The sequence below is a fragment of the Phyllostomus hastatus genome, unplaced genomic scaffold (assembly GCF_019186645.2).
Source record: "Phyllostomus hastatus isolate PE091 unplaced genomic scaffold, TTU_PhHast_1.1 phas_contig_1162, whole genome shotgun sequence".
NCBI classification, from domain to species: domain Eukaryota; kingdom Metazoa; phylum Chordata; class Mammalia; order Chiroptera; family Phyllostomidae; genus Phyllostomus; species Phyllostomus hastatus.
The window spans coordinates 3,917,549-3,929,477 of NW_025333537.1; the positions used below are offsets into that span (position 1 = coordinate 3,917,549).

At 49.6% G+C, this 11,929-nt stretch overlaps 1 protein-coding gene across 2 annotated transcripts in view; it reads right to left on the reverse strand.

Annotated features, from left to right (window-relative positions):
• The window catches only part of TMEM233 (transmembrane protein 233), a 28,073-nt gene extending 16,371 nt beyond the window's left edge, over nt 1-11,702 (reverse strand). For both annotated transcript variants that reach the window (XM_045841754.1, XM_045841748.1), the window contains exon 1: nt 11,438-11,702. In XM_045841754.1, coding sequence (XP_045697710.1) covers nt 11,438-11,623 — 186 coding nt within the window. In that variant the 5' untranslated portion in view covers nt 11,624-11,702. The remainder of the gene's footprint in view (nt 1-11,437) is intronic.
• Nucleotides 11,703-11,929: the final 227 nt, after the last annotated feature.

Sequence of the window (11,929 nt, forward strand, 5' to 3'; positions counted from 1 at the left end):
CAACCAGGGGCTGGGGAACAGAAGAACTGGGGAGATGCTGTTTCAAGGGTACAAGCTTCAAAGAGCAGATCGGGAAGTCCTGGAGAACTCATGCGCAGCACAGCGATTCCAGTCAACAGTTCTGTGTTGTAAACCTCAAACTTCTCAACATCAAAGACCTCACGGACTAGGTCGCCGACCACTCCCACCGCAAACAAGAAATAGTTTTGTGACATGGTAGAGGTGTAGCTGATGTGACTGTGGCGGTCACATTGCAGTGTATCTGTATCAAATCTACACGCTGCACACCTTAAAAACGTACACAAAATTACATGTCAATTACATTTCAATTAAAAAAAACAGTGGGCTTATATTAGAAGAGGTGAGTTTCTGCTTAGGTAAAAACCTGGTAAAAGTGTAGTCAAAATAATACAACTTCTGGCATTTTCCAAGTATTTACTTTGTGGCCATGAGAAAGAGGGGAATCGGGGCATCTAAGCTGCAGTTTCTCTATCCTGAAAGGTTTTCAGGTCTAGAACAAAACATCAGAATAAACCAGTATCTGCTTTAGCTGTAGAGCTGGCCCTTTCAGCCCAATAGGAACACGACTTAGAGCGAGAATCACCCTTCGAGATGGAGAAGAATTCACTTATTTACCAACCCCTTCCTTCCTTCTTGGAAAAATCCTTATTCCTGACTAGAAGTGAAGTCTAATCTGTCTTCATTTAGCTCTTGCATGTTTCCTAGGTTTATTTCTGTTATTTTAAAAGTTCCATCTGCTACCATCAATAGGCCAGTACTCTGATCTACTGAGTTGTCAATCCTAAAATCCTAATTTTAGAACATGTTGCCTTTTCTTCAAAACATCTACTCTCTCTTTCAAAGTCGTCTTCATCTCCGTCATGCCGTTATCTATGGAACATGTGCGTGTCTGGCCACTGGGAAGTCAGTGAGCTTTTTCTCTTTCTGTGTGTGTGTGTGTGTGTGTCCCTCTGTCTGCCTCTCCCTTTCCCACACTCACACACCTGTGCAGGCCAACCTCGATGCCTGCACATCGTCTGAGATACTTTTGTCCAGGTGTAAGGACTCGAGCTAGATGGATATGTCTTACTTCACAAACTCCTAGATAGCAGGTTTCCTCAAAACCGCTGGATGCATATTGGCACTTAGTAAATATTTAGTCCTAACAACTGAGCTTTCAGGGGACTTCGGGATTTCTTGTTTAGATTTTGCCTGCTCCGGGGTTTCTGCGCCTAAAGGTAGTGCAGGGAGTTCACAGGCCAGGCTTGCAGATAGGAAGATGGACTTGCCCCTCATCGCTGTTCATTCCTTTCTTCCTTCCTTCATGCTTGTCTGTCCCCTTCCTGGGATTCCGGGCTGTTTCTCCCATAAATATCTTCAAGGACAAAGCAAGAATTGTCCTTTTGCCTGTCTATCATTAAAGCCAAAACGCCCGAGAGGAATTCTGCCAGGCTTGATTGAGGGTATTATGTGAGGCTTCTCATATCGATGGGGCAGGTCTATTAAAAGAGAAAGCTTTCAGAGCATCAGAGCCGTGTCCCTATCAAAAAAAAAAAACAAAAACAAGGCAGAGTGGTCTGATTATAATGCTCCAACAGGGTAGACTGTGACTCCATGGCGGGGACTGTCATGTTTGATTATGTCCCCTCGTGTCACCTTTTCATGCCTCATTGTCTCATGGATAAATGGGAGAACAGCTTTCTTGCATAGCTTGCTGGCGTTTTGCAAGGAACCAGTGAAACTGAAAATGCTTTGAGAAGTAAAGACATACAGGCAAATGTGGTAATAATAATAATAATAATAATAATAATAATAATAATGGCAATGTGGCACTACCAGAATTGTCCTGAATAAAGAACAAATGAAGTTATCAGGAGAGAGAGTTAAATACAGATCTCCTTCACTTGGGGGATGGGAGAGATGATATAAAGGGTACAGGAAACATGAAAACAAATCCTTGGATTTCATCTATAGATACAGGGAATGAGGGAGGAAGAACAGTAAAATCTGGCTAGAGAGGGACTCCTGACAGACCCATGATGTGGGAGGAAAGGGGAGACATGGGCCTACAAGGCAAGACTGTCAGGACGGAACTCCCTGCAATATCCCTGTGTCAACAGGATGCAGCTCATTCAATGTGGGAACCAACGAGTCAGTGAGAACAGTGTTCCCCAAAGTGCGCTCTCTGGCGTGTTTGTCCCAGGCCCGAAGGATCCTGGGCATGGGCAGCGCGCTTCATGAAGGCACCTGCTTTCCTGTTCCGTGACGAGCCACGGGGCACTGTGGTGGGCCAGAGGCTTCAACAAGCCCCAAAGGAAAGCACACAGTGTGCTTTTACTTAGCATTTAACGTCTCAATTTCTTTATTTTTTAAGAGATTTTATTTATTTTTAGAGGGGGGAAGGGAAGGAGAAAGAGAGGGAGAGAAACATCAATGTGTGGTTGTATGCCCCCTACTGGGGACCTGGCCCGCAACTCAGGCATGTGCCCTGACTGGGAATGGAACCGGTGACCCTTTGGTTCACGGGCCAGTACTCAGTCCACTGAGCCACACCAGCCAGGGCTGACATCTCAGTTTCACCTCCCTGTTCTCTGCCCACTTTTTGGTAAAACTTGTCAACACCAGGCAGTAATGGTTGTCTGAGAAGCCTGTCTGAGAAGCCCGGTTTTGAAAAGGCTTTGAATCGGAGAGTGTCATGCCCTGCACTGACTAGTGGAGAACAGAACCCGCTGCCAAGTGTGGACACTGTGGTCTGCGGCGTGAGGGTGTCGGTGAGTCCAGACCAGCCAGGGATACTGCCCTTGGGAGCTAAGCCTCGCTCAGCCTCTCAGTGTCCTGGGAATGAGCCTGGGTCTGTTGGATGTTTTCCAAAAAAGTTTTAGCAGAAATGCAGAACGTAGGTGGGGAAGGAGGGGAATCCTCAGAGATAAAAGTAGGAGCGAACTTCGACCTCTGTAGCCATTCATTCTTTCATCCATCGGATGTTTGTTACAATATGGGCCATGTACCTGGCATTGGGCTAGGCACTGAGGCTAACAATGGAAGGATCTAAAAGAGCTCCAAGAAAAATCTATGTAGAGTTTAGTGGGGTACAATCTAGGGTATGGGAAAGAGGGCAATCAAGGAAGGCTTTATGGAGGAGGTGATTTTCCAGTTGAGCTTTGAAAGAGGAGTGAAATCTGCCATTTTAAAAGATCCTCAGGTGGTTAAATTTTGAGGAGCAGTGCTGTGGGATGTGAGTCATCCTACCTGGCTGGCTCCCCTTCATGGTTTTCTGAAGACATCATTAAAATTCACACGTTGTAAGCCAGAAACAGTTTGCTTATTAATTAATTACAAAGTCCATCTCACCCACGGCCTATTTTGCCAACTCATTTAATAGCTGCTGTTTTGTTACCAGGGCAGCATTTAATGACACTGGGAGGAAAGTTCTGGCTGGATTTTTTTCTTTCTTTCTTTTCCTTTTTATTATGGAAATTTTCAAACATATGAAAAATAGAATAATGTAACAAATCCCCATATTCCCATTACCAGCTTCAACAGCCATCCAGCGGTGGCCAATCTTGTTTTACCCGTATCTCCCACACTATGTTATGACAAAACCATGATGTCATGTTATCAGTCAATTAAAGTGACACTTACAATGTATTTTCTCTTACAGGAACACACAGATTAACATCCTGAAATAGACGTAGGTTGTACCTCCAACAATCTAGGACTGAAAGTCTCCAATGACAGTTTAAATTCTAGATTCCCAAACACCAAATGCCATGGCCACCCTCTGTGACACAGTGGGGACAGATTTTAAAGGGGTCAACATGGCAAAGGCTGCTTGGGCAACGTGCCCATCTGTAAAAGCTGTGGGCATCTAGAACAGATACCAACAATGACACACTTCAGGTGATGTCTCTATCATCTGGGGCCATCTTATTGCTCTTCAGAGCTTCAAGGCCAGGCACTCATAAGAAATGTCATAGGGATCCATGATTCCAATAGCCCATTTCTTAGCTCACAATCGTGTGGAAAGAGCTGGAGAGGGCTGAGAGAAGCCACACTGAGACCGATGGGTGGCAATATTCAGAGCTCCAACTTGTGAATGGTGTTAAGCCTCCTGGGTCAGCTGCCTGGACCAAAACCTGCTATTTCCAAGTTCTGCCCTGTCCACTAGGGAAAAAAAATCTCCCCTTGAAATGTAATTGAAGTCTACTGGAGACATACAGCTGTGATGGATGAGCACCTGGGTCAGGTGGGAGAACACCCAGTTTGGCCTGTCTTCCATCCGCTGGATATTTATTTTCTTTTTGACCACAGACCTTGTGTTCTGGAGCAGGTGTGGCCAGGCTCAGACAGGGCTGTGGCTAACTGTGCCAGCCCACAACCTTGTAGTGGATTTTGACAGTGGTTTTAGACCAACTACCCATGATCAGATGCATTTTCTGTGGGCTGATGAGGCCCACCACCTTGTGTTGAGGAGGATTTCTCTTTATCTCTTTTCCGTGTTGGATTACTTTTTCCAGATACTCTGTCTTTGTCTTTCTTGATTTACTCCCTCATCTTGGGGGAGCACATCCTCCCATAGCTTTCTGAGAAAAGGTGTGTGGCAGGTAATTTTATGTTTTGTTTGGATGGGTTTAAAATCAAAGTTGGTAATAATTTTTCTTCAGGATTTTTAAGTCATTCATTCACTACTGTGTAGTTTTCACCATAACTAATGAGAATTCCAAAGCCATTATGAATCCGTCTGTGGCATCTTTCTCCCAGAAAGTTTGTAGGTTTAGAGAGAAATTTTATCCTAAATATCTGAAATTTCACCATGATGTGCTATGATGTACATCTCATTTCATTCATTTAACTGGGTATTGTGGGACCATTTTAATTGGGAAACACACATGTTCAGTTCTGGAAATTTTCCCTAAATTATCTATTTGATAATTTCCTCTCTTTAAATTTATTTTTTAGTTTTCTTATTAGATGTTGGATTTCTTGGAATTATTCTTAAATTTTCTTATATTTTCTTGACTGTTTCTATCTTTGGGGGGAATATTTGCCTCCTCTACTTTTTTATTGTGACAAAATGTACATAACATAAAATGTATCATTTTAACCATTTCTACCACAGCTCAGTGGCATTCAGCACATGCACGGTGCTGGGGCACCAACACCACCATCCACCTCCAGAGCCAGATTTCCCATCTTCCCAAACTGAGGCCACACCCATTAAACACTAGCTCCCCACTCCCCCTCTCTCCAGCCCCTGGTGGCCCCCATTCTATTTCTGTCTCTGGGAATTTCACTGCCCTGGGTACCTCATATAAGTGGAGTCATACAATATTTTTCCTTTTGTGACTGGCTTATTCCACTTGGCATAATGTCTTCAAGGTTCATCTACATTGTAGCATGTGTCAGAATTTTCTTTTAAAGACAAATATTATTCCATTGTATGTATATACCACACTTTATTTTTCCATTCATCCGTCAATGGACATTTCAGTTGCTTTTATATTTTCCATGTTTTTTAAAGGGTTTATTTATTTATTTTTAGAGAGGGGAAGGGAGGGAGAAAGAGAGGGAAACTTCAATGTGTGGTTGCCTCTTGAGCACCTCCCACAGGGGACCTGGCCTGCAACTGAGGTCCTGACTGGGAATCGAACCAGTGGCCCTTTGGTTTGCAGTCCTGCACTCAACCCACTGAGCCACACCAACCAGGGCTATTTTCCATCTTTTTGATTTTTGTATTACTTCCTTGAGGGTCCCTCAACTTTAACTTCTAATCCTTCTGCTATTTTTTAAAAATCTACCCTCCTATTTTAACTCCCAAGAGCTCTGTTTTTGTTATTTTTTCCAACCTATCCTTAGTTTGTGGACACAACACCGTTTCTTATTTTTCTAAGGGTGTTAATCATCTATCCTTGACATTTTCTTCTACTTCTCACATTACTCCTTTCCTTATACTTCATTTCTTTCGCAAACCACAGGTCTCTGGATTTAGAAGAATTTCTCAAATGTCTGCTGATCTCTGCCTACCTCTTCCTATTTGAAAGTGAGACACTGAAAAACTTCTAGAGGACGGGCTTGTCAATGGGCAGGCATCTTGGGGTGCCTGGGCAGGGGTGGGGGGGTGTTCGTCGTCTCTCTGGAGAACTCCTGTACGTGCTTACCTGTAGGTTTTGTTGTTCTGGACTGCCACGTCCTTGGAGAGACATCCTCCGACCTCCTGCCTGGATGCCAGGGCAAGGGTGTCGGGGAGGGGCAGCGGTGGGGGTTTCTTTGTTCAATAGGCAGACTCTACATGGACCCCCTTTTCAGTGCGGCACCTTCACTGGCCTCTCTGCCGTGCCTGGTGTCCCAGTCACTCTGTTGAATGTCACCGGACTGCAAGTCTCCCGTCCTCTATCAGCGTTGTTGAGGAAGGAGGTACTACCACGGGAGGTGGTCGGTGATTTCTGGGAGTTGAACGACTTCTTAACCAGACTTTCAAAGGCCCCTTTTCTCTCCAGCCCCAGCCTTCCTGCCTTCCTGCCTTCCTTCCTTCCTTCAGAGGCGGTGTCAGTGGGTACTTCCACTTTCTGAGTCTTCCCAGAGTTCTGCGGGGAAACCTGACTTCCTCTTTGTTGGCTCCTTCCGCGGGATTTACTTTCCAGTGTTATTTGCTCTGTAGAGTTAGTCAGGGCTCAACTAGTCATTATCTATCTTCCACTATCTGTTCACCTTTCTCACCCCTGCTCTTGTTCTCCTAACCTGTCCTTGGGTGTTTGTACCCTTTACAATTCACTATCACTTTAAGTGGTTTCAGAAGGGCGCGGAGAAGAACAGGTGTGTTCAATACTCCATGCTTAACCCAAACTCCAGTTTATGTGTAGGTGTTTCACTTTGGCATTAATATTTACCTCTAGGCTGCAACGGTTACTATTCCAGTAACATGTTTACTGGTCACTGTGTTTATTCTTATCAAATTTGTAAGTCTCAATAAAAACAAAAACTGCTGTTGGAAAAGACAGTGGCTTGTATCCTTAAAATATACTCCTCTCCCCCTCCTCCTCCTCCATCATCATCATCATCATCATCATCATCATCATCATCAATACTTACTGAGTTCTAGCCATGTTCTAGGCAATGAGATGAAAACATTTAACTTTCATCATTTAAGCTCCACAACAGTTCCTGAGTAGGTACTAGCCCAACACTCATTTTACAGGGTTCAAAGACTAAGCCTCGGAGAGATTGAGACAGTTGCATGAGACGATAAACACAGCAAACAGAAGAAAAGCATTTAAAGTTCAGTGGTTGGTCTCTAGGCCGGTTCTGCAGGCATGAGGAAGAAGCTCTGATGCAGGAAGTCTCCCAAATCACCCAACCGAAAGTCATTAGCTCTGTTGTATCCACACTTACGGTGACCTCATTGGTTCGGCTGTGCGGTGACCTCATTGGTTCGGCTGTGCAAATGATTGTATCAAATGACATGATACAGAAAGGAGGCCCACTGTGGACTCAGCTCCCGTCTCGAGTCAGGGAGCAAATTCAAGCTACAAAACCAATGGATGGTGAACTCAAGCTACATTTTCCAACACCAAGACTTGCCGGGAACCTTTCTTCTTCCGGACACAGATAGCAGAGACCTTACTGATCTTAATCCCCACCTTGGCAGAGGTAAAGGGAGTACACCATCGCCTGGGATGGAGCCTGGCACACAATAGACGTGCAGTAAACATGAGGTTCCTTTCACTGGGGATAAACAGCGATAACCAGGGGTGCACCCGGAGAGCGTGGGAGCATGATGAATGAGGCCTGGAAACTGGCCTGGGCTCCGCTTTCCAAGCTGTGTGCTTCCGCTATGCACCGCATTTGCATGGAGAGCGGGGTGCCATTTTCAAATTCACACACACACGCAGCGCGGGCTAGCAGTGGCCCGGCCTGGGTGGAAATTCTGGACATATGCGTCCCTGAGATTGATGACAGGTTAAGCGCACTTTCAATAAATAGACTTCGAACGCATGGAGAAGTAAAGACTTCCACATCCCGCTGCTGGCGATGCTCCACCCACCAACCAGCCCCGCTGCACAGCGGGTGCCCTGCCTCACAGCCCCCGGGACAGGGGTGGTGCAAAGGTCACAGACACCCACAGCTTGAAGGACACTCAGGTATATCTTTTCCAGGGTGGTTTTATTATTCCCAAGTACCTACTCCAACTTCGTCATTTTATAGAAGGCTTTTCAGGCTTGGTTTAATAAATAATGATGATTGTTTTGAGATTGTTGGCTCTTCATGCAGTTCCGGGAACTAGTTATTTTGAGCCTTGTCAATATTTTTCCATACGTCTATGTTTCTATCAGTTGGCATTATCTTATAGTATTTCTTGATGTTGGGTTGCTGTTGAGGTTTAGGGTAGGGCGGTTCTTCATCCGGGGAACAGTCTACAGCACTGAGGGGTATCAGTACTCTTGGTCCCTCACAAAAGTGCCAGGAGCGCCCCAAGCCCATGAGGCAGCACAGGTGCTCCCCAGAGGTCCACACGCCTCCTCGGGCCATGGTGTACCTGAATTCATCACAACTGTCAGACAGGCGAGATTTGAAGAGAGCCAGGCCCTGACATCACAAGACACCCCAAGGACAGCAGACACCTGGAGGGGCTGCTCAGCCACCTTCCGCCCGTGCAGCCCCTGTTGCTCTGAGAGATGCTTCCAGTATCTCAGAGGGAGCACAGTGGGGAGGATGAAGGAAGCCCTTTTTGGAATTTGGTTTCACTTCCTCGCTGTTCTGTTTATTTTCATGGGTGACATAGCTTCAGATCTGCCCATCCGTCTGACAGTTGTCACACTTACCTAGCACAGTGCGGGCTGGGGGCATTGTTTTGATTCATCCTTACAGCAGGTTTGCTAAACCTAAACAAATTCACATTCTCACTTTTTTTATGAAGAAACCTAGGCTTTGAAAAGAGGTATACTTGCTCAGAGGCAACGTTCAGATTCCGGGGTCTGTGTTCTGGCAATAGAATTATCTCCTGCTACAAACCTATTCTTAAGGCTTGAGGGTGGGAATGGACATGCAGGGGTGGGGGTCCAAAAAAGGTTCCTTTTGAAAGCATACACAGCTCTTGTCCCCCAGGACACACCAGGTGGCCCCATCAGGGTTCAACCTGGCACCACCTGCTGGAACTCACGTCAGATCAGTGGGGGTGGGAGTGGGGGTAGGAGGCTTTGCAGGCAGGTCCCCCCGCCCCGCCCCCACTGGGAAAGGAGTCAACTGGCTGCTGATTCATTTATAAACCAGGATACTGTGTGGGCACCCACGGGCCAGCCAGAGACCCCGGCTGCTCTCTGGAGACCTGGACTGCTGGTCCTCCCCAGCTTTGCTGGGGGTGGTGGGGGACGGGAAACACAAACCAACAAAACCAAACACAAACAACAGCAAAACACCAAGACCAGATATCCTGGGGGAGGAAGGAAGAGAGGAAACTGGCTGGGTTTCTAAGGAACCTGATAAGGCGGCTCGGGGCTCTGGCACCGGGAAGGAGCAGACGTCGTGATCCGTGAACACCGTTCATTCACCACACATCCGTGTCACAGTTACGCAGCATCTGCCCCCTGCCAGAATCTATTCTAGGCGAAGTAACAGCAACAGCACGAGAGACACCCCTGCCCTCACAGAGCTTACATTCTAAGGAGAGAGACACTGGCAGTAGTAAGCGCATGAAGAAGGAAAACCACGTATCATCCGGTGGGGAGAGGTGCTTCAGGCAAAAGGCGGCAGGGCCAGGCGCAGAGAACTTGTGGGGCGTTTCGATTTTAAACAGTGACCCAAGAAAGCCTCGGGGAGTGGCAATTGATCTAGTAACACCTTGCTGGGCGCGGTTTCAAGCGTCTTGACAATTTTCTCAATGCAACAACCGCTCGAAAACAGCTACGATTAGTCCCATTTTACAGACAAAGAGGCTGAGGTTAAGAGATGCAGTGATTTCTGGACCTCGCACCGCTGGCGCGGGCGAACTGAGGTCTAAACCCTGGCTGCCGTAAGTCCAGCGGCGGCACGCTTGGGGGTTGCTGCGGATAGTCTACGAAGGGGGCTTGGGAAAAGGAAGGTCGGCGGGGTCACATCAGGCTCTGTGGGTACCCACGAAGCGAATGTGGTGTCACCCATGGGCAAGTCCGGGCAGTCCTGAATGGGGTGGGGGGGGGGGAGCGGCGGGCGGCTGCGGAAACTGTTGATCTGCCCTGAGCTGAATCCCGAGTCTCCCAGGCTGGGGCTGGGGAGTTCCGTCACCCAGCTGCAGAGACGGTGGGCCGGTGGGGGAGGGAGCTCACTGCTAGGGTTGTCCCGGGACAGTTCCGGTGGGAACCTCACCCCGCCGCCACCCCCTGGCCAGCTGCTCCAGTCAATAAGGCGAGGACCTCGCGGGTGCTCGTCGCCTTCCCCGTGAGGTTTGCCTGGGAGTTCCTACGAGGGCTGAGGAGGGCCACAGAGGCGAACTCCGGGAGGGCGGACTCGAAGTACTGCTGTCTGTCCTCTGGGGAGACGCGCAGTTCGGCAGGCCAGCGCGCAAAGGGCGCGTGGAGCTGCAGGGAGCGCCCCAGTCACAGGATAGAGCGGTGGAGGGGCGCCCGGCAGCCCTTGGGGGTCGGCAAGACCAGGGGAGGGACAGGGCCCGTGCGCTGCAAATGAGGGAGAACTACGACGTGTTGGGGTAGAAAGTAAAAGAGAGGCGAACGCGCACTCCAGGAAGGCCTGGAGAGAGCGGGCGCGCCGAAAAGACGGGCTGGAGAGAGCGCAGGAGGAGGAAGAAGCGAGAAGGGACCGTTGCCCCGGAGAGGACGTGCTAAAGCGTGGGGCCTGGGGTCCAGGGGAGGGCGTCGGGAGTCTCTGGGGGGCCATCGCCCGGTGGCCGAGGCGGCGCCCCGCGCGCGCAGCAAAGGGAGGAATGGCTAGATGCTAAAAGGGCCAGCCGATCCAGCACGCTGGAGAGCGGGTGCGCCAGGCGCAGCGGGAGAGCGCGGAGCGCCTGTGCGCGCACGGGACAAGGCGTGCAGTTGCCTACCCAGGTGGCGCGCTTTGAGGTTCTAGAGAAGTGGGGGTTGAGAAGACCCGGACGGGAGCCCAGAAATGTCGGGGGAGGCGGGGAGAGAGACCGCAAACTCTACGGCAGAATTTCCCCGGATTGGAGAGAGAGTGCACCCTGGGCGCAGGAAGGAAGCGGAAAGCCAGCCCTGTGGGAGGCTTGGTCAGGGCTGAGCACCGAAGGAGCGCAGCTGAGAGGAGGTGCGGCGGATTGAGGGGCGAGTTCCGAGAGCCCGAGAAAGGTGAGGAAGAGAGTCCGAGGACGAAAAGCCCGGGGCACGCAGGGCCCTGAGGAAGGGAACCGTGGAGAGCAAACTGCGTCCCCAGGAGGGCCGCAGTGCCACCCATGTCCCCGCTCCCTGGCCGCTCCCGATTTTAACCCACTCACCATGATGGAGAAGACGAAAGCCACGATGTTGATGGGGTACGCGGGGCAAAAACACGAGACAATGGTGAGCCACAGGTAGTTCTTGGGCCTGGGCACGTCCTCCTCGGTCTTGTCATCTTCAGTGTTGGCCTCGGGACTGCTGTCCAAAGCCGTCTTGAAGTCCGAGCTGGGGGCGTACTGAGACATGGGCGAGGCCGGCGGCGGCGCAGGGAGGGCAGAGGAGCCACGGTCCGCCGGCGCGGTCTGGACCTCTGGCCGCCGGCTGCTGGCGAGCCTCTGAAAAGCCAGTGGAGCGAGGCTCGGGAGACGTGACCTCACCCCTCCTGCGTCCTGCGCTGGCACCCGCCCGGGCTCAGGGACCTGGGCCAAGAGCCTGGGCACAAGAGGGAGGGAGGAAGCGAGAGCAAGGAAGTGAGGGGAGGCGGCGGGGAGGAGAAGGAGACTGCCAGCCCGAGACACAGAGAAAAGGCGCACTTGGACGACACCCAGAGA